The sequence below is a fragment of the Bos taurus genome, chromosome 5 (assembly GCF_002263795.3).
Source record: "Bos taurus isolate L1 Dominette 01449 registration number 42190680 breed Hereford chromosome 5, ARS-UCD2.0, whole genome shotgun sequence".
Taxonomy (NCBI): Eukaryota; Metazoa; Chordata; class Mammalia; order Artiodactyla; family Bovidae; genus Bos; species Bos taurus.
This window is the reverse complement of record NC_037332.1, coordinates 97,936,348-97,958,143: the sequence shown is the minus strand read 5'-3', so window position 1 is coordinate 97,958,143 and position 21,796 is coordinate 97,936,348. Positions and strand designations below refer to the sequence as shown.

General features: G+C 45.7%; 1 protein-coding gene across 6 annotated transcripts in view; it reads left to right on the top strand.

Moving 5' to 3' along the window:
- Window positions 1-21,417, top strand: part of ETV6 (ETS variant transcription factor 6) — a 288,749-nt gene extending 267,332 nt beyond the window's left edge. For 4 of the 6 annotated variants that reach the window (XM_024991435.2, XM_024991434.2, XM_059886153.1 and 1 more), the window contains 3 exons: window positions 11,592-11,734; window positions 13,616-13,716; window positions 17,366-21,417. In XM_024991435.2, coding sequence (XP_024847203.1) covers window positions 11,592-11,734; window positions 13,616-13,716; window positions 17,366-17,471 — 350 coding nt within the window. In that variant the 3' untranslated portion in view covers window positions 17,472-21,417. 6 annotated transcript variants of the gene reach the window in all.
- The last annotated feature ends 379 nt before the right edge of the window (window positions 21,418-21,796 follow it).

The following is a 21,796-nucleotide window of genomic DNA, read 5'->3' as shown; positions in this document are numbered from 1 at the left end:
AGATTTACATTAGTGTTCTGTCTACCTTTACATAAAGTTTTTTTAATGATGGAGAAAGAAAAAAAAAAACTGTGAAAAGAAAGAACAGGGGTTAATGTAGCTTTGCTTATTCTGCAAAGCATGTGCGTTTCCCATATAGTTGGAGGAAGAGGATGGGGTCAGTGTATTCCTGTGAATAATATAAATGACCTGCTTTGAGCTTTCCAGGCATCCCCTTCTTGTCTGTATCTGCCGTGTTTGTCTTTTTTTCTTGCATGGTCTGTACTGCAGTTCTGAACATTCTGAGGGTACTTGCTACTTGTTTCAGGACTGCTCTGCAAAAGGAGCTAGTCATTGCTGAATTCATTTTGTATGGAAGGGATCATTTACGGGGGAAACGATGGAGGAAACTGAGCGCAGAGAAGTGGAGGCCACGTAGTGGCTGGACGATGTGGCTGCAGGGCAGCCCTTGCTAGCACCATCCCCCCAACTTCCTAATCACATTTGTCTTGTCACCTCCTCTGTAATGCTGTCTTCGCCACAGACTTCTTAGGAATCCAAGATAAGCCCCATGTGTCAAGTTAAATTGTTTTGACTTAGAGCTGTTTTTCCCTTGTTTAGTAGGTCTAGAAATTTTTTAATATGGCTGTCTTAAAAATCGCTCTACTCTGTTGGTATATTCCCAGATTTCATAATCTCCATATGTCCGTGTTCAGTAATATGACCAAATCCAGGATTAGCTAATATAATCAAAAGGCAGTGTTTCTGAAGGGTGAAACAAGAGGGAAATCTATGGTCTAATATTTAGTCTTAATCCTGTGACCCTCTGAATAGAACCCATCATAATTCCAGGCTCCTTTGTTTCATTTGGGAGCTCCCTGTCTCTCCACCCCATTTTGGTATCTTCTTGGACAGCTCACATCCTTGTGGAATTTATTCTTTTATTGGCAGTTGAATTCATTGGGTGATTCTTATGTACAATGTAAAGTCCTTTCATTACTGAACAGTCATAAAAGCCCTTCAGATCTCTATAAAGCAGCTTTTAGGTGAGAAAACTTAGCTCCTTATGCTTTTTTTTTTTATTTATTTATTTTGAGAAGATAATTACAATATTGTGATGGTTTTTGCTGTACATCAACATGAATTGGCCACAGGTATACATATGTCCCCTCCATCCTGACCCCCCCCCACCCCATCCCTCTGGGTTGTCCCAGAGCACCAGCTTTGAGTGCCCTGCTTCATGCATCGAACTTGCACTGGCCATCTGAGCTGAGAGGGCACCAAACCTGCTGCTGTGTCACACTGACAGAGACTGTAGCTGGAGGATATGGGTAAGAACAGTACTTGTGACTGTGGATGAAAAGGTAAGGTCTTGTCCACTCAGACAGTCCTGGGGATATGCCTTTGGACACCTTCTGTGTTTATGGCGCTGCTCTGCATTCATAGGGGTTGGGTGTTCAAGGAGATTGTAAGACACGATCTTTGTTGCGAAAGAGCTGAAGACAAATGACTACAACTGCAGCTCATGGTACCTTCCAGGGACTCCCATTAAATGCTGTAAGAGGTCAGAGCAGGGGTGTCAGGAGGCCTTCACGGGGGAGCTGGCTTTTGGCTGGGCTTAGATGAATGCTTAGAATATGAACAAGTAGAGATTAGAGGGAAAAGAGGTCATTCCAGATGGAGAAAACTCCAAAGCAAGATAAGCCCCAGTATATTTGTTCTAGGTTTCACATAGAAATGTAAACTCCAGAATCCAGGTTTGTTAAAAACTGAATTTTTCAGTTCAGTTTTCTCATGTTTTAATCTCTCCAAAATAGGGACGCATCATACACTTAAGAGATTACATGCAAGTTGTGATGGTTTGCTTAGGTATTTACCTGGTGGAAAAACTAAAATATTCAGTAAATATTCATCTAGGAGGTAGTTGACAGTTTAAATACAAACCACAAATTACATCAATTGAAATAGAACATGTAGCTTATTTTGAAAGGTGGTGTTTATTTTTCAAAGAATAAGAAGGATGTTACTGAGTTTAACAAGTTGGAATGGCTGGCATTTGTGGGATAGAATGAGAAGATTCCTGGATTCTGTTTAATTTATTTTTAATTAGGGGATAATTGCTTTACAGTGCTGCTTTGGTTTCTGCCATACAATAATGTGAATCAGCTATAAGTACACATGTATCTTTCCCTCCTGGGTTGTTTTTTTTTTTTTTTTAAACTGAAGAGCCAGTGGTGTGTGCGATGCTGAGCAAGTTGCTTCTTTCTGTGCTATTTTCTATTATCTTCAGGAAAGGATTACTTGGGGGAGGTGAGAGCATCTGTCCACCTTTCTAGCATTTTCTTAGCCCACCAAAGTTTTACTGGCCTGCGTCTCACTGATGTATTTCAGAGCCAAAGACTGGTACTGGCCGTGAGTGCCATGAATTGAGGAAGGGTAACAAGGGTAATGTTTTGTTTTCAGTGTAATATTGGAAACCACTCTTACAACTCATTGACTTCAAAGCTAGAAGCATCTTTTACAGATGGAGAAACTGAGCTGCGGGCACGTCAAGCATTCAGCCTCGAGCTTCATCCAGGGTTCTTTCCAGCGCGTTTGTTTCCTTAGGCCCAGGGACTGGAAACGCTGGCCTATGGGCCAAGTCAGCCACCGCCTGTTTTTGTAAGTCAAGTTTCATTGGCACACGGCCACAGCCATTCACTTAGTATTGTCTGTGGCTGCTTTGGCGGGGTTGAGGAGGTACAGCTGACACAGGACGGCCCGCAAAGCCTGAAATATTATATTTACTGATGGGCCTTTTACAGAAAGAGTCCGCCACTCCCTGTTCTGCGGCACTGTCTGCTTTGAAATCATAGGTATAACGGAGGATTCAGGGGGTAGAAAATGCCGTCGTTGCTCTCCAGGAATTACACCTCAAAGAATGAGGCATGCCCGAGACATGTGGAGGGAACAATGGCAAGCAATGTAAGGAGGGAGATAAGTCCTGATGGCGGGCTGATTGCTGAGCCGCCCAGAGTACTTACAATAACATCATTAACATAAAATATAGCTGAAGAACAGAAAGGGTCAGGCTGCCTACTTGAACTGTGTGGTTCAGATCATTCACTCATTCCAAAATTCTCCCGTCTCTCTCTGTGCCAGGCATTTTGCTCGGTGATAGGGTGAAGCTTCTCTAAATGCCAAATGTTGTGTCTTCGCTGGCAGAAGGCAGTGTGCTTCTTACTTTATGCCATCAGACAAGCTAAGCGCCCTGCTTTGGTTTTAACCATAGACACCTCAGTTTTAAAAGAAAAAAATTGAAGTCATTTTGGCTTTCTTAAACTTCTACAATTCCACTAAAACCTGAGTTACCAGACTTCCTGTCTGCTTATCCCTTCCTTGGCCTTAATCCAAAAAGTCAGCTAAGGAAGCGAGATTCATTGGCAATGTGGTTGATAATCCATTCGAAGTCATTCATCTGTTCCACAAAATTGGGGGCTGTAGAAGCCTGTACAGAGTTGGTTGTTCAAAGCCCAAGGGCCATGCAAATAGAACATCTTGTCTTATGCTTACCTCACAAGTTTTGCTGCTGTTGTTCAGTTGTGTCTGACTCTTTGCGACCCCATGGACTGTAGCACACCAGACTTCCCTGTTCTTCACTATCTCCCTGAGTTTGCTCAGACACATGTTCATTGAGTCAGTGATGACATCTCTCGCTTTTTTCTGCAAACGTGAGCTTCTTCATGGTGTATGAGGATCTCACTGGTGAGTTGATTCTACTGCAGATAAAACAGAATTCTCCCCCACGCCACCCCCAGGCCCTGTGCACTTCACTTCCAGCCCTCTGATAATGCTGGCCTGGCAATCTGAGATCCTCAAAGGATCTGAGAATATATGTATTCTCTCTCAAGGTTGTATTTTTAACAGAAACAAAAGGTTTCTCATCAAGGAGACATCGAATCTCCCATATTGTTTGCCTGTCACAGAGCACCGTCCTCTTTTGATCTGGATTTATTGGCTGGATGAGCTCTGTGAGCACAGACGTTCACAGCTCTGGAGCCTCTAATCATGTGATCAGACATCAGATAAGCCCAAGACTCCAGGGACAGCACCTGGGGGCTCATCCTCACAACTCACATGGACTTGTATTGCTTCAGGAGCAGCCCTGAAGAGAGAAAGACCTCCTAAAAGGCCAGTCTTAATGGATTGTATCAAAGTGCTGAGGGCAGCCCTTGTGGTAAGGTGTGGCAGTATGCACACACACAGTTGTAGACACTGTATTTGGAAAAAAGGACAGGGTCGTGGGATATCTCCGTAAGCCAAGGGGTCTCGGGGATTTATTACCGGCTGGGAGAGCCATGTCCTCCCACACCGTCTCAGGCAGGTGACCCTCTGCTGACCCAGAGCCCTCTCTGGCGCCCGGCCCGGGGCCTTCATCCACGGCTGCTTCATATATGCTGCTCCTGGGGAAGAGCATATAGCCTCTGGAATCAACACGATTAGAATGTAGCCTTTGACTCCCAGGCTGAGGTACTTAAGATTGCTGAAGCCCAGTTGCCTTATCCATAAAAATGCAGATACTAATACCCATTTCTGGGCACTTTTGAGCACTAAAGAAACACTATGCAAATATTAGCACAAACAGGTTAATTTCTACGAGTTAATGTCCCTGCTCTGCTCAAGGGTTGAACAAGGGGAGGGCAATGGATACGGCCAGCACCACTGCCTGCCAGAGTGGGTGTGGGGGCCTTGACCCAAACAAAGCCTTGTGTCTGAACGTTTGTTCCAAGTGGCCTCTGACGTGCAGACCTTCAAAGAACCCTAGGTTCCTTGGAGACTGACTTCTTCCCTCCTGCTCACCTCCCCCGAGGCTCTGCCCACTGTATTTTGAGGAGACCCTTGGAGACTCTGGCAGACTCCACCCCAACAGGAGTCTCCCAAGTGTCCTGGCTTCACACACTCTATCTGAGTCACTGCACTTTCTTTTCATTGGGACCTCTAAGAAATCAGCCCTAAAAGAGAAGGAAGTTTCAGGATGGCCTTTTTAAAAAGATAACACAGTACCAGCACAGTAACGGGTAGGAAATACGAGAATGGGCTTGAGGAGACTATAGGTTCCAGTTTTTTTTAAGGGCGTGCGTTTCTGGAACAGCATCCCTAGTCCCAGTGGTGCCTGGATGCAAATTCCCTGGCTGCCACCACATTTGGAGGAGGGGGCCGGGTCTTACTGGGATCTGTCCGGGGGTTTGATCTCAGCTATAAGGCATGATTGCAGATTCCTGCCTTTCCCAGCGTTGCTCCCCACCTCCTGCCACCAACGGTGAGAAGGTTTAGCGGCGTTTGCAGCTGCGGTCCCTCTGCTTCAGTGAAGCCAGGAAGCACAGATTTGTGTTCTCTGCCTCGGCTTCTCCCCCTCCCGGCTGGCTGCTGTGCACATATGGCTTCTGTTTCCCTACGCCACAGCAGAGCACAAGCAGTTGCCTGCTGTAAACACACCTCTGCGTATCAGCTTTCTGCTTCTAGGTAATGGCCCGTCTAGAATCAAGGCAGAAAAAAAAAAAGAAATAGCTGCAGACAGCCACCCCCCTGCAATGGTGTAAAACCCATGCTTCTGTAAGCAGGGTTTCTCAAGCTGGGCAGTCTCGGTATTTCAGCTAAATAATCCTTTGTTGGCGGAGGGATGGCATTCTTTTGTGCATTACAGTAAGTCCCCTACATACAAATCTTCCATGTTGCAAGCTTTCAAAGATGCAAACGTGGGATCCCATGTCTGGCGTGTATTCTCTAAAGTGGTTGTGCTCTTGTATACTTTGCTGTACAGCACTGTACAGAGTACAATATAGTAAGGACTCTATGTCTTTATGCAAGCCCGGGCTGTCCAGAAGCAAGCATAAAAGCAGCGGTGATGTAGCTGGTACTGCTGTACTTTTCAAGATACTGTGTGTGAGAACTCAGTCACTCAGTCATGTCTGACTCTCCTGTGAGCCCATGGACTCTATAGCCCACCAGGCTCTTCTGTCCCTGGAATTTCTCAGCAAGAATACTAGAGTGGGTTGCCATTTCCCTCTCCAGGGGATCTTCCTGACCCAGGGATCGAAACCCATGTCTCCTGCATTGGCAGGCAGATTCTTTACCGTTGCACCACCAGGGAAGCCTTCAAGGTACTATACTGTAATATTAAAAATGTTCATATTTTTTATGTACTATTTGTGTGAAAAGCATTATAAACCTATTACAGTACAGTACTATACACCCGATTGTGTTCATTGGGTACCTAGACACTGTTGGACTTGTGAACAAGTTGGACTTAAACAAATGCACTCTTGGAATGGAACTCATTCGTATATAGGGGACTTGCTATATATTGTATAAGCTCTTTAGCAGCATCCCAGGCCTCTGTCACAGCATCCTCCGCCCCAGATATAATGACCAAAATTGTCCCCAGACATTGTCAAATGCCTCCCCCACCGCCCCACCCCCCACAGCAGGCAAGATTGCCCCTAGTTTAGAACCACTGCCGTAAAGCAGAGAAGCAACTTTTTTGTTTTGCGTATTACCTACATGTTGCTTAATCTGAAATAAATTGGTTAGCTTTTCATAATAATTTGAAAGCAGTGAGACTGGGGCACTAGGCCCCTCCTTGTTGGTGATTATACCCACAGAACTCCAGTTTACAGACCTTCATTTAAAATTCCATTTGGGCAGTTAAGACAACCTAAAATTGCTTTCTTAGACTCTTTCCTGAAATTTAAATTAACCACCATCATTAAACATTCCCTGGTCAATGACTGGCCCACTCAGATTTTTTGAACATCAGTTTTGTCTAGCATGGTTTTTTTTTTTTTTTTGGAAACCATGTTGCTTATGTGTGACCTGCCCATCTTTTTACAGTGTCTGCTCAATAAGCTTGTACAACGAGTCTCTGGTAAGAGACAGGCGTGGGAGGGAAAATATTTCTCCCTAACCACAGAAAGGGTTTTTCTTTTTTTTCTTTTCTTTTTGACAATGCCTTTTAACTGTGGATACCCAGGGTACCTCACCCAGCAGGAAAGAGAACTCTCTTTCTGCAATTGGAAAATAACACTTCACTCCACTAAACCCTTTTATAAGCTTCCTCCCGTGGAAGAGAGAATCAAAATCGTGCCCATTTGTTTAAAGGGCCTTCCTTCTCAAGGCACGTGGGAATTTTAGTTTGAGACATGCACATAAAAGTAATGAACACTTTGTGATATAAGATTATTTTTCACATGCCTAGTCAAGTGTTTTGTAATGTGATGAACCTTTGTTTTCAAAGCCTGATGCTTTTTATTATATAGTAGTGTTAAGCATTTTTATTAATGACCAAAGAACATTGTATCTGTGCAGACTATGGATGGATTTTAACAAAACTGAAAAACAGCCGGTAGGCCATGGCAACAGCCTTCCGAGGACCCAGGGAACTAAAAAGAATCTGCCTTTTTATTTAACTAAAGTCTTAAAAATAACTCACTGGGCTTTGAATTTCAATTGTTTTTTTTTTTAAAGGAAAAAAAACTGTCAGGTAGTTATTTTTATCATCTGGCATAATTTTTAACTAAAGCAACAAAAGAATCAATAGTGTTATAAAAGCCACTTATACTGTGAGCTTGAACAACTGCTTTGTGCCACAAAATTCCTATTGCTACCTCTGTTAGTGACCGAGTAATTCAGTGTCTTGAATGTCAACATATTTTTATTACTCGGCTAAAGTTGACTTTGCTGGATTAAATGTCATTTAAAATGATCAATTGGCAGCTTGTTGGGGGCTCTTTTCACATTTATGAAAGGGAAAAGTTTGCAGGCTACAAATGGTCTTACAACTCGAGGTAAAGTCCATTCTCTGGAAAACCCTGCCTTCCAGGTACCAACCAAACACAGATCACATTCTAGACCTTTTTCAGTAAATGATCTACGGTGTGAAGTTCTCAGTTTGATGCCTCTGAAGAACCCAGCGTGGTAGGTACCCAGAACTGGTTAAGCCCTTACTTTGAGAAATGGTCTGGTTCTCACGTCACCGTTTTATGAGAAATAGAACGTACAAGGCAGTAAAAGAGAAGCAACAGAAACACTGAAAGTGAAAAATCCTTGAGCAGATGGTGTCAAGACAACACTCATCTTCCATTTTAGCTCCAGGAAGTTCTCGAGGTTGAGAGGACTGCCCATGTATCGTGGGCAAAAAAAGTTCTTTCTATCAAACTGCTAAAGATAACCAAATCAGTTTTTTTTTAATTATTAAACTCTATTAAAATGATTCACTCTAGAGAATCTTATACCCCATCCACAAGCATCCAAAAGGTGTCATCAAGCCTCTGGTGGTAAAAAAGATTGTAACCCTGTCAAGAAACATGGACAAGAAGCTCTTCACAAACCAACTTCGTTCCTCCTAGTGGAAGGGCATTTTTTATGATACCGTTTGGTTCTGTCAGATGGCTTCCACTTGGAAGAGATTGTCGGAAATTAAAACCCATCTGCTGTTTGACGGTAAGACACAAACTGGACAATTAAACCGCAATTCAGTTCTCTATTGGAGAAGGAAATGGCAACCCACTCCAGTACTCTTGCCTGGAGAATCCCATGGATGGAGGAGCCTGGTAGGCTACAGTCCATAGGGTCGCAGAGTCGGACATGACTGAGCGACTTCACTCTTTCACTTCAGTTCTCTATTTTTTCACCGATAATAAAATGATATAAGACGAGGAGGTGGCAGGGAGAATGACACTGCCTGCTTCACCACTTTGCCTGGAGTCGCCCTCTTACAAGTGCCTTCATAATGAGCTCGATTATTCTCAATCTGGGATCATGAGGCACTCACCTCCCAAGGTACTTCCTCTTCCTGGGACTGGTCCCCTTGCTGTCTCTCTGCTCCCCCCTCTGGCAACCATGAGCACAGTGTCAGGCAGGGTTGGTAACAGATCGCTGGCCAGCTTTCATAAGCGTAGGGTTCAAACGCCAGAAATTCTCTAAGAAGAACACCACAGGTCCTTTGGTGAAACACAAAAAACCACATGTCAACTTAATTTTTTTTTTTAACATGCACCATTTTAAAAATCTTTATTGAATTTGTTACACAGTATTGCTCCTGTATTATGTTTTGAGTTTTTGGCTGCAAGCCATATGGGATCTTAGCTTCCCTGATCAGGGAACGAAACAGCACTCCCTGCAGTGGAAGGGGGCTGGGTCTTAACCACTGGACTGCCAGAGAAGTCTCCACATTACATTTTAGATGCAGATCAATCAGGGAAAAAAAGGATACAGTAAGGGAAACTAAAGATGTATGGTCAGACTTCCTGGCAGTCCAGTGGTTAAGACTCCATGCTTCTACTCAGGCACCTCATGTTGGATCCCTGGGCAGGGAAGTTCCGCATGCCTCTCAGTGCACCCCCCTCCCCAAAAAATAAATGACTGAAAATGTAAAACTCTTAGAAGAGAACATAGGCAGCAGTATTTGTGACCATGGATTAAGCAACTATTTCTTAGATATGACATTTAAAGCATAAGTAATTGACGAAAAAATAGATTAAAAAAAAAAATCTGGTCATTTTAATGGATGTCCAATTTAAGTTTCACAGTTGCTGCCTAAAAGATACTCCCCTGGTGGCTCAGATGGTAAAGAATCTGCCTGCAATTCAGGAAGCCCAGTTCAATCCATGGGTGGGGAAGATCCCCTGGAGAAGGGAATGACAACCCCTCCAGTATTCTTGCCTGGAGAATCCCGTGGACAGAGGAGCCTGGCGGGCTACAGTCCATGGGGGTCACAGAGTCAGACACAACTGAGCGACTAACACTTTCACACTTTGCCCTCCTGGAAAATGCTGCGCTGGGTGCCAGCTCCTTCTGCTGTTCAGAGGGAAAGCTGGGTTTCACAAAGGACACACTCATCTTGCTTGGAAAAGTCCTAAGGCTTGACTCATAGACACCTGTGAACCAACTTCTCTGAGAACAGAGTTCTCAGCAGGATGTGTGGCACAGACTGTGACCTGTGTCATAAGCTGTGCCTTTGAGCTGATGACCAAACCCTCTAAACCCCAGCTTCCTCAGCCATGAAGTAGGAATAGCAAGAGCGCCGGCTGCACCGGGCGTCCTGAGGGTCAGAAGCAAGTGGCTGGAGGCATGCGTGGCCCCATGCCTGCAAGCAGAGCCCAGCATGCACCGTCATCGTGACACTCCTTACTGTCTTCTTCACTCGCATCATCGCTCATACAGTAGTCCCGGGAAGACGCACTCCCCTTTCATAAAGGAGGAACCTCAGGGAGATTTAAAACACTTGCTCAGTGCAACCTGACTCGATTCCTCCTGTAAACGTGTGCCCAAGGAGGGTGTGTTTTGTGCTCTGGGAGGTGAATGTGTTGGCTCTGAGGTAGCCCAAGTCAAGATTAGACATTCCCCTTGCCCAGGTGTGCCAGGCCTCACCTCAGAGCCAGGAGGCCCACAGTTCAGATCCTGGGGCACAAGAGGATTAGGAAGGAGGTGGCGCGCCAAGTGAGGGTTAGAAATAACACTGGTAAAGTGAAGAACATACGTACTGTGTCCAATAATTACACATTTACGACCAACCATGCTGGCCAGTGCTCCCGAAAACAACAGTGCACACCTGGGAACGTGAGTCTCTGACTCTCATCCCGAGGCTGGTCCTGCATCAACTGGAGCCGCAAAGTCCACATCTGTCCCCATGCACCTGTCAAGGCTGTGCCAGGGGAGCAGGCCACATCCCGTCTGGCACTAATCCAGTAAGCACTAGAACAAGGTCAAGGAGTGCAGTCTGCCTCTTCTTGTGGAATTTGCCAACCCGTAGCCAAAAGGCAAGGCCTAGCCCAGCACCCGGCCTGTGCTAAGGAAGATGTGTTGCATGACCAAGTGATCCAACATCTGTTCTGCACATGGAGAAACGGATTTTCTTTTTTTTTTCTCTCCTGGGTTCCTTTCTACCCTGATTCCATTATAATAAAATGATTTTTAAAACTTCCAAAGTAGCTGTAAGGTGACTGTTTTCTTAAACCACATGAGTCTTCCTTTCCCACAGCCAACTTCAGTCGTCACATCTCCATCTGTTCACTGTCTCCCCCCACCAAAGGACCTTCCACCCCACCACTGACACCACACCACCCTCTCTGGAACACGAGGGCACTCTCTGCCCTTTTACCTGCCAGCCTGTCTTCAGCCCCTTTTCAGAACCGATTCATTTCCTGTTAGAGCTTGTTCTTTCCCTCCTGTGGTCTCTACTCCAGTTCAAATCATGGGTCATGACCATAGACCAGTCCTTTCCTCTTTCCGGGTTGCTGCGTTATCTGAGGTTGTGGGGAGGGAGGGTCTGGGCCAGGATGGTCTCGAAGGCCTCCACAGGTCAAAGGTCACCATCTCCCAGGTCTCTCTGTGCCTTGGTCTCCTCACTGTAAAAGTTTTGTTGTTTTTGTTTTGGCTTGCGGGATTGAACCCTGGCCCTCCGCAGGGAAAACGCAGAGTCCTAACCACTGGACTGCCAAGGAATTCCCAAAACAAGGAGCTTGGACTCAATCCGAAGAAGGCAAAAGCGGTTCCTCGATTATTTTCTTGATTCTTGCTCTTCATACTTACAAGCAGCCTTGTCAACGGTGTTTTCTTGCCCTTTTCCTCTGTAGACTGTAGACTGCTTTGGGATTACGTCTATCAGTTGCTTTCTGACAGCCGGTACGAAAACTTCATCCGATGGGAGGACAAAGAATCCAAAATATTCCGGATAGTGGATCCCAATGGACTGGCTCGACTGTGGGGAAACCATAAGGTAAAAAGAGCATCAAACATTTGTCCCATAAACTAGGGCCCAAATCCAGTTTTTGTCCCTGGGTTGGAGGGTAATTGTCTGTCCTCTGCTTCCTAAGTCGGCCTGTAATTATTCAGTTTATTCCTCACTGGACAAACAATTAAGACAGTTGCAAAGGGAAGGAAGTAATTAAAGATGCCCCTTTCCATGTGTTCCTCGTGCCAGGCTACAGTTAACTCGGCATCTCCCGGTCTGATCGGCCTCGTGATGAGTAACCATTATTCCCTCACCACGGCCTGGGTCTGCTGCTGCCCACGCCAGCATTAAGAACTGGGGACCAGAGATGCACTGCAGCACTTTGTAACTCACGAGGGGCCTTTGGGAGGTGCCGCTTCTGTTCCACTCCGTTAGACACTCCCATGGTCACAAAAGCCCAGTTCTACACGGAAAATGCTTATCCTCTGACTGTAAAACATCTTCCTGAAAAGCAAACCCTGCAAGAATTCTGACTGCCCCACAGCTTTTCCAGCTTGGGAAGAGGGAATAGAATTTAAAAGATTTAGTCTTTTACAGTTTAAAAAAAAACCATTAAAGTAGATGTACTTTACATAGTACTTTTACATAGATGTAAAAGGTGGGTACAACAACCTCAACATCACGGATAGATGAATGGATAATGAAATCGAGCTGTATACACACAATGGAGTATTATTACGCTTTTAAAAAAGATTCGGCTGCATGTGGCAACATGGATGAACCTTGAGGACAGGATGCTGAGTGAAATAAGCCAGTCACAGGAAGACAAATACTGTCTGATTTCACTTAAATGAAGTTAGATCTAAAATAGACAAATTTCACTGAGTCCGGGAGTGGACTGGTGTTGCCAGGGGTTGGGAAGAAGGGGAGAAATGGGGAGTTACCAACCAGTGGACAGAAAGCTTCCGTTAATCAAGATGAGTAAGTTCTAGAGTCTGATGTACAACAGTGTACCCATAGTTAACACTGTATTAAGTGCTGTATTACCCACTTAAAACTTTAAGAGGACAGATCTCATGGTTGGTGTTCTTATCACAGTAAAATAAACAAAGAGTTCCCCTGTTTAAAAAAAAAATTGAGATAAATCAGTATTCCTACTTTAAAAAGTCACCAAGATCCAGGCCTGGCCACAGGCAGATAGACATGGGACAGAGCTAACAAGACACCATGAAGGCCCCACTCCAGATCAGCCAAAGGGGAGGGCCCAGGGGAGGCCCTGCCGAGCTCTGCCCCAGCTGCAGTTTCCCGGACGGCAGGCAGCCCGTGCTCTGGCCCCGCTAAGGAGAACCTGCCAGAGGCCATGACCAAATATGGCCAGGCCCCACGGACACCCTCCATCCCGTGAGTCACTGAGAAAAATCGCTCCACAGCTCCCACAGGGTGCCCTTGCCCCAGGGCTCGGAACCACTGTATTCTTGCTTCCACAACAGGAATTTAAACAAAAAAATCTCTTCCTTAAAATGACAAACGAGAAGCACAAGTTTGAGAAAGGTCACTTTTTTGTGTGTTGTTTTTTCTTTTTTAAAAAGGGCAAAAGGAAGAGAAATTCTCTGTGGGTCAGAAGGTGAAGGATGACCCCAGATAGGGGGACCCGCAGGAAATTCCTCGGGCACAACAGAGCTCAGTCCTGGGAGAGGAAGTCGGGGAGGCCGAGGCGGGATGTGCTTTGTTGGCTGGACTCACCTTAGGAGAGACCTCAGCCAGGGACACGTGGGACAAAGCCCGGGGTGGGCCTGGCAGGGCCACGGGAGCACCCTGTGGAGCTGGATGTGAATAACTCCTCCAGCGCCTATTGCTGAGGTTCATTTCATTGTGTCTTTGTGCTTTTTTTTTTTCTCTCTCTCTCTTCCTCCTTTGAACAAACAGAACAGAACAAACATGACCTATGAGAAAATGTCCAGAGCCCTGCGCCACTACTACAAACTAAACATTATCAGGAAGGAGCCGGGACAAAGGCTTTTGTTCAGGTAGCACTTCCTTTTTCTCCTTTCCTTCTTCTGGGAGGATATTGTTTTCTTGAAATAAGACGGAGGAGGGAGACTCTTGAGGTCTCTACCTGCCTGTCTGATCCTCAAAGCTATCAGTTGCTGCTCACTGGAGACAAGGTTGCTGGTTGGTTAGAATTTAAGAAGAAAAAATTTTTGTTTGCTTATGTCTGTCCTAGAAGAAAGCCAAAAGTAAATCAACACAGTCTGACTCACCTTTAAAATAATGCAGTGATCAAACAGTATTATCTGACATTTATATCCAGTATAGTTAAAGGGAGCAATCAGAGGAGCTAATGGCAAAGAAAGGGACTAAACAAACCTAGACCTCTAGGTTTCCAAACTGGACCAGTGTTTGTCATGACCTGTTAGTGAGTCATAAAACAGATTTAATGAATCAGTTTTTTTTTTTTTTTTTTTTTTAATGAAATAGAACAGAACTGAATAGGAAAATATCAGACTGTGCCATATGAATTAAGAGTGTGGATTCATGATGAAAATTATCTTTCTGGGGTAGTCGGGTGTGTGTGTGAGCACGTGTGTGATGAGTCATAGTGTAAAATATATTTATGACAATGCATTGTAAATATCTGAAAGCTGCTGGACTAGACATTCCTCTTTCTAGAATCCCTCCCAGCTTACAAGTTCTAACCACTTAAGCTACCGCCATAGATTGTGATTCCCAGGGAATCACATAGAGTTAGAAGAGGAAGAAGAAGGTATCTAAGGGACCAATCAGGAGAGGTAGACATAGTCCTCTGACACTGGTGGTAATTGATGTGTTGAGACCACGTGAAACTGAGGAGAAGGTGGGCCCCAGACCTTAGGTTCTGGGTTTTGGCAGGTGGGACAGAAGAGAGTTACAAATGGGGCTTGAGATGTAGATTGGGGTAGAAAGAGACTGAATGACTCTGTGTATGAGTGCACGAGCTCACTGGGATAGTTATCCAAAAGAGCAGAGAGCCTGGGTGTGAGTGCTGGGAAGGCATGGTAACCTAGGGGCAATAAAAACAATTGTGATCTTCGAAAGAAACAGAGAAGGCTTTTCAAGAGCTGGAAATAGAATAAAATGCAAAAAAGACCCCTCCTTTCTCTGGCTCTGCTGATGCCTTCTCTTCATCCTCCACCCTAAACTCAGTCCTTGGCTTCTGTTCCTCGCACGCTATACTAGTTTCCAGGATGAATGGATCCCATGACACAGCTTAGTTATCACCTCCAGGATGGGGCTCTCAAGTCTCTACATGCAGCTATAAAATCTCCCTGGAATTCTAAATCTTAACACATGATTGACCAGGGGATTTTTACAGAATCGAATTTATTATGGAATTGAAATACTGAAACACTCCAATCAATAACATTCGGGGAACAAAAGATGTATGAGTAAAGTCTCTGGTCAGTAAGTGACTAATGTTCAAGAGCTTCTTGTAAGAAAGATCCACTTAAATATCACATTAGTATCTCAGACATGAAATGTTCAAGACCAGCCTTCTTCCCATACTGGACATCCCCCTACCCTCAGAATTCCTGTTACATCAGCAGTGGCATCACCATTGTTTAAGCAACCAACCTTTACACCAGAGTTATCTTTGAGCCTTCCTACATCCCAGTCACCCCTGTGCTGGACTGTCCACTGGCTCCATTCCTACTCCAGTCTGTGTTGCAGGGGCTAGAAGACTGGGAACCTCATTTCCTGACATTTCTTACCACCAGGTTTCAGGTTAGAATCTACCAATGGCAAGTACTCCCATGAGACCTGGAAGATGAAAGCAAGGCAGACACATTATTATTGCTTCCTGGGCAGTGGAGGCTGATGTCTGTTCTTCACAATTGACACCTAGATTCAACAATCTCTCCCTCTGGTCCATTCCCCTGCCACCTAGATTCTTAATACACATTGCCAGCTGCCCTCCAACACTAATCTGGTTCCCTATGTTAGAAATGTAAATCACTTTAACATTTTAAATATACAAACCACCAAGTCTACCTCAAGTCTACTTCTCTTTATGAGGCCACCTTCAGTGGCTCAAACACAGCCAAATATCTTCTTCCATCATCTCTTGAGTTCCCTTGGCCCTATGCCACACCATGATTTACATTTTTAATAGCTGTACATGTGAACTCCTCCCCTCAAGTAGGTCATAAGTTCCTAGAAGGTAGAGGATTACATTTTATAGCAGTTTTATATAACCTCAGGAGGCTTTCAATAATGTTTCTGGACAAGCCTGGTGGGAAGTATCAGAAACTTACTATGGAAGAGCCATCCAAAGATAAGGTCAGACACAGCACATCTGAGGACTCAGCCTGGAGGGGATGATTAGTGACTTCAGATGTCGAGGGAGAAGTTTTAGCTACAGGATAAAAGCGGAAGATAGGCTGTGGATGCTACAGATCACCCTGCTTGAAAAGATGAGCAATAATGGGCAGAAAAGTAGTCAGAGGTGGAAGGCTCACAGGCTTCCAGTAGTGATTTCAATAAGACAGAAGGAAAGAAGAGCACTATTTGTGACAAGGGATTAGTCATTTTTGAGGAAATGAATGTCGAAAACCAGACTCACCCCAAAACGAAGGCTTCTCAGTATGGAACCGGGTATGTAATTGAGTTAAGTGTTCAATTGTAGGGACGCTTGGAGATTTTTGGCTCTTTGATGGCGAGACTGAGCTCAGAGAATGAGTCAGTCTCAGACAGGGGAAGGAGTCAAGAGGGTTCCAAACAAAGGCAAAGCTAAAGGTTTGGAGGTCAGCATGAGCTGTGACTTGCATCAGAAAAAAAGACTGGCCGGACTGGAATAGAGTTCACGCTCGTAAACAGTGGAACACAGGAGTTTCCTGGGTTGAGACGACAGAGAGGCCCAAGGAGCAGGCCAAAGAGTGAATCCTTGACAAGTCATCATAGGCTTTTGAATGTGGAGTGAGGACAGAAAATGCCTGTTCTAAGACAGGTCATATGGTACCAGGCAGACTATAGGGGAAGGGAATGGTGTGTAGGCTGTGGAAAGGGCCTTCCTACCGTAAGGATGGAACTTTTGCACCCAGGCTCCCTTCCTGAACCATGGTCATGGTCAGAATGTGCCACTGATGTTAATTCCGTATGAACCCAGTGACCGAGAAGATGAGGCTTGCTGCAGGCACCCAGCTGCCAAGGAAGACAGAATAAAGGGAGTGAATGGCTAGCATTTAGGGTGCATCAGTGATAACGCCAAGAAATGTCTTTCTCTTGGCCTTTCTAATTTCGAAAAGCTCCATTGTCTGGCCCTGTTACCCATTCCATCCAGCGTTTAATTGTATCCTTCAAGTTAGATTCAAGTTTTGAATACCATCACTTGAGCTTATAGTCTGCGATGGAGATGGGTATATATCTCCCAGGGTCCTCTCAGATGGTCGTGCAGGAATGCACTGCCTGCTCCATCTTCTTCACCATCCTCCCAGCCTTTTCTATAGTTATTTTGCCAGCTTTCAAGCAGTGAGAGCCTGGGGTATCTTTTTCTAAGAAAATGCTAGGTTAGCATTAACGACCAGGTTCAGTAGCCCTCCAGCTACGTAAAAGTGACGGGCTCCTCTTTTTAAAGAGTTCAAGGTGAAGACAGCTTTAGGGAACTGTAACCTCTTCATGCCACCGTTTCCTCTTCCAAAGGTTTATGAAGACCCCAGATGAAATCATGAGTGGCCGAACAGACCGTCTGGAGCACCTTGAGTCCCAGGAGCTGGATGAACAAATATACCAAGAAGACGAGTGTTGAAGGAAGTGGTTCCCAGCTTAGTGGGCCAGCAGCCAAGGGCACTCCCCCTCCCCAGGATGGATGGGGCAAGATGAAGCAGAAAAGAAGAGACATGGATGTGGCAGTAACACTCCTCTCGCCCAGCGCGAGGGATCCCGCGGAGCACCTTAGACAAACCACTCAGCAAAGACGGCGCTGGAATTCTGGCCGAGGGCACCAGCCTGGGACTCGCGTTCACGGTTCCTTCTCGATCGGAATCTCTTGTCTGTGATTCCTCCCCCTCCCCCTCTTGTTAGTTTCATGGTGTTTTTGTTCTTTTTTTTAAAAAGACCATGCAGTTTGACTTTTCATCATTCATATAGGGGAAGACATCCGAGGCTGTTTTCCTATGGAAATACGTATCTATTATATATATATATATCTATTTTTTGCAAATCTCACAAAGTGCAGAAGCCCAGCTGGTCAAGAGAGAGAATATTTGCAAAAGGGTTCAGGTTCCTCTTGACCCTGCCATGTGGATCAGGTTTGTTCCCATTGCTGTTGGGTCTTGGCTGGAAAAAAGAAAAAAAAAAAAAAAAGATGCTCTTACAAAAGATAAAGTGAAAAGGAGAGCTCTCTTCTCTCTCTGGCTCCCTTTCCTTCCTGGCCCCCAGCTCTGTCCTCCCTCCTCACTGGCTGTTGAACTTCAGATGCCCTTTCAGCAGAGTTCAGCCTCTTGGAGAGTCTTGGGAATTTTCGGCACCTGTATATTGGAATATGTGGTCTGGGTGCTTTGCAGCTGGCACCACAGAAATCAAACCCACATCCCAACGTCTGGCTCCCTGCCAGAGAGGCCCCAGAGATGCTGCTGTCCTCTGGAAAGATACATGTGAATCCAGCAGGCCACCCCAACCAGCTGTGAGGACCATGAGGCTTGGTGGTTCCCTGGAGCATAAGGCTGTCCAGATTATCTGGAAGCCCCAGCATCATGGGATTAGTTTGCAAGTGCTGCAGAGCGAAAAAAAAAAAAAAAAAAAGACAGCACAAGTCTTACGGTCCAGAGACTAGATGACAAGTCTTTGGTGGTGGTGTGGATTATCCCAGAGCAGGTTACAGAGGGTCTTCTCTGCTCTATCCCAAAGGCCATCTCGCAGTCAGTTTCATATCCTCACTTAATTTTTTTCCCCCCAATTCCTAGCATTTTTTTTTTTAAAGTTTCCTGGTCCCCACGGGACACAGGGCATTTGAGAGGGAGGATCCAGGAGTGTGTCGTCTCAGTTGTCAGCGGTGTTTGCCAAGCCTGGGCAGACGGGAAATTCCTCAGATTCCTCACTTTTTCCCTTTTTCCTTCTTCCCTTGCTGTGTTTCAAAATGGACTCGTGTGTGGCTCTTTTTCACCTCAAAGTAAGATCAGTCACATCTTACAAGGAAGGTGCCACCTCTTAGTACTTTTGATGATAACAGATATTTTTAGAAAGCTCTTGTTAGATTTTTTTTTTTTTTTTCCTTTTCTAGCCACTTAAATCAACTGTTCCAATACAGGCTCGGAATCCAATATTAGGAGTACGGTCTTTTTGTACTGGGAAAGATTAGACCTGCCTTACAAAGCACCCCCTCCTGGTTTCTCTCCGCTTCTTCTACTCCGTTGGGCGAGCATCTCATGGCCCCCCGGGTACGTGTCTGCACTGTCAGCGCACTTGCAGATGAAGCCAGCAGACCTCCAGGCATGTCCTCAAGCCATTTCTGATGGAGTCAGGCAGGCTGGGGTTGTGGGCACCCAGGCAGGAGGAATTCTCCCATCCCCTCCCGCACCCCCTAGCCCTACCAACAAGGGCACCAGCCTGCAGGGAGTGGGAGGGGACAAACAGATTGACTATTGTTCAAGGACACTGGAAACGTACCTGCGTCTTATGCGACCACAGAGAGATGCATGGAGGTGGCCGGCCTCCTCCCACCATCGCACACTCCCCTCTAGTCCACCTTCTAGAATGCTGGGCCTGAAGTGAGGTCAGGGACCTCCAGTGTGGGCTCGAGGGTCCCCTGATGAAGGAAGGGTTTGGGCTCAGTCTGCTCAAATGGGGATGAAACCCAGCGTGCTACAGATGTCTTTCAAGAGTGTCAGCAGCACACAGGGATAACCTTCCAGCCTGGAAGGTGACTGATGTTGGCTCTCAAATGGGGAGATTAAGCCAAATACCTGGGGAAGTCACTGAGTTGAAGGGCTGGAGAGAGAGGGTGGATAATCACTGAGTCTTTTTGCGTGATGTGACATCAGAGACCTGGGTGTGTCGCTGCTCTTCCCTGAGATCAGAGCATCTCACTCTGTTCACCCAGGTGTAAGGACTCGGGCTCTTGTGGTCCAAAGAATCTTAACAGTTGAATTGTGGAGGGGAAATTCCCCTTTGCCCCTAGGGTTTCTGTATTTAAAGCAATATCCTCTAAGAGTCTGTAAGACATAGGCTGGCACCGTCAGCCACTTGGAGAAATAGAAGGTGTCAACTCCAATCCAGTCTTTATTGTCCATCCGGATATTACCGTTACTGGTTTTCTGTTCATTCCCTTAATGGCAGAGGTTCTTCTCATTGGTTCTTTGAGGGAATCTTTGAGTGATGCTGACAGTAGGGACACAGCAGACCCGAAAGATTGCAGGTTCAGTTTAGCCAACTTGGGTGGAGCATCTGCTCGACACTGAATCCCAAGAGTCAGGCACCATCCTTGCCCTCTGAGCTCACCTCCTTCCTGCAGAATATCTCCAGCATGAAATGTCTCACTTCAACACTAAGCACTAGAGGTGACGAAAATCTCACCTGGGACCAAATTAAGGGTACGTTCATGGTCGGAATAGTTGGCCTTTCCCTGCTGCCATCATGGGAGCGCTTGGCTTGCAACATGAGAAACTGGAAAGGAAGGTGTAAAACAGTGCTGCAGGAGCGACCTTACCCACCAGCAGTGTCCAAGGCGGACATTCTCGCTTGGATCTTGAAATTCTCTAGCATCTTCTTTTCCCTACACCTTGAGGTAGCCAGGGTGTCTCCTTTCCATCAGAAGAAAGCAGTGGTAAGTGGCTGGACTGGCTCCAGGGGAGTAAAGTTATCTCTAAGATCTTTCTGTCCCCAGGTGACTTTGTCTTGCCTGAGGTAGCATCACGGATGCTCCGAATCCTTTGGCGGGCGGGCGTGGCCCCACGAGCAATGAGGAGTAACAACTAATGGATTACTCTCCTTTCAACAGTATGTCTAGAACCCCTGCCCCATCTTCCTACACTGAACTTTGTCCAGATGAGAATGTAGATTTAGCTCAAACTTAAAGGCCATGACAGGATGTACCTAAATGCCTAAGTAACCACCACCTCCACCGTTCACTGCCTAGGGTCCAACATATGTTTGAAAAGTTAGCTCTCCTTTTGAAGAAGGGAAATCTGAGTATCAGGCCACGTGACTTGTCCCAGGAGCAGACGGCATGCCAGGGTCAGAATTAGGACTGGGATCCAGCCCCGGTTATCCCCCCATCTGACCCATTCCCACCCGGGAAGCTGAAGATAAAAATTTGGGGAAACACACAAAGAACAAAGGGCAGTTTCTTGGCCCAAGCATTCGGTGCTAGTTTTCACCCACTCAGCCCGTTCCTCTTCTGAGCAGTAATGAAGGGATTGATCCAAGGAGCCGTGGGGGGTGAGCCGGGGGCGGGGTGGTAACAGTGGTCCCTGCAAACCACAGAAGACTAACCTTATACTCTTTTGGCCTCATCTGCATCAACACTAAACAACTCCCTGAATCTTTCGCACATGCCAAGTGGACACTTCACCATTTCTCTCTGTGACTGCAACCACCTGCAAACCAGACTGAATCTAGAATTTTTTTTTAATTTCTAATCTCTTGTTGTTTTATGAGGTGTGGGGTTTATAAGGGACTGAATCAAATGAATGTAACAAAAAAAAAGAAAAACAAAAAAAAAATGCCTTTTCTCAGGGCCAGTGAGTTGCAAATAATTTTTAAAGAAAAGCCTATAATTGCATCATCTCAATAAATTTTTTATAAAAAAAAAAAAAAATCTGAGTCTTTGTTTTTAATAATATGGAGTCAGGCAGGCCAGGTGGTCCAGTGAGGTGCATCCTGTCTACACTCAGTTATGGTGGAAAGTGTGGTCCTGGTTTCTCACTGGCAGGAAGCCTCCATCACAGAGAGGTCTGCAGGCAATCTTTGAACAAGCGGCACCGGAAAGGTCAGAGCACATAGTTCAAATCTGAGCGCCTGCCACAGGTGGAGAAATCTTCCAGAAGGAATCCCAATCAGAGATGCCTGGGTGCTGTGCTGTGCCAAAGCTTTGTCAGTTTGCTGCAGACTGACTTGACTCCAGGAGTTAAAGAT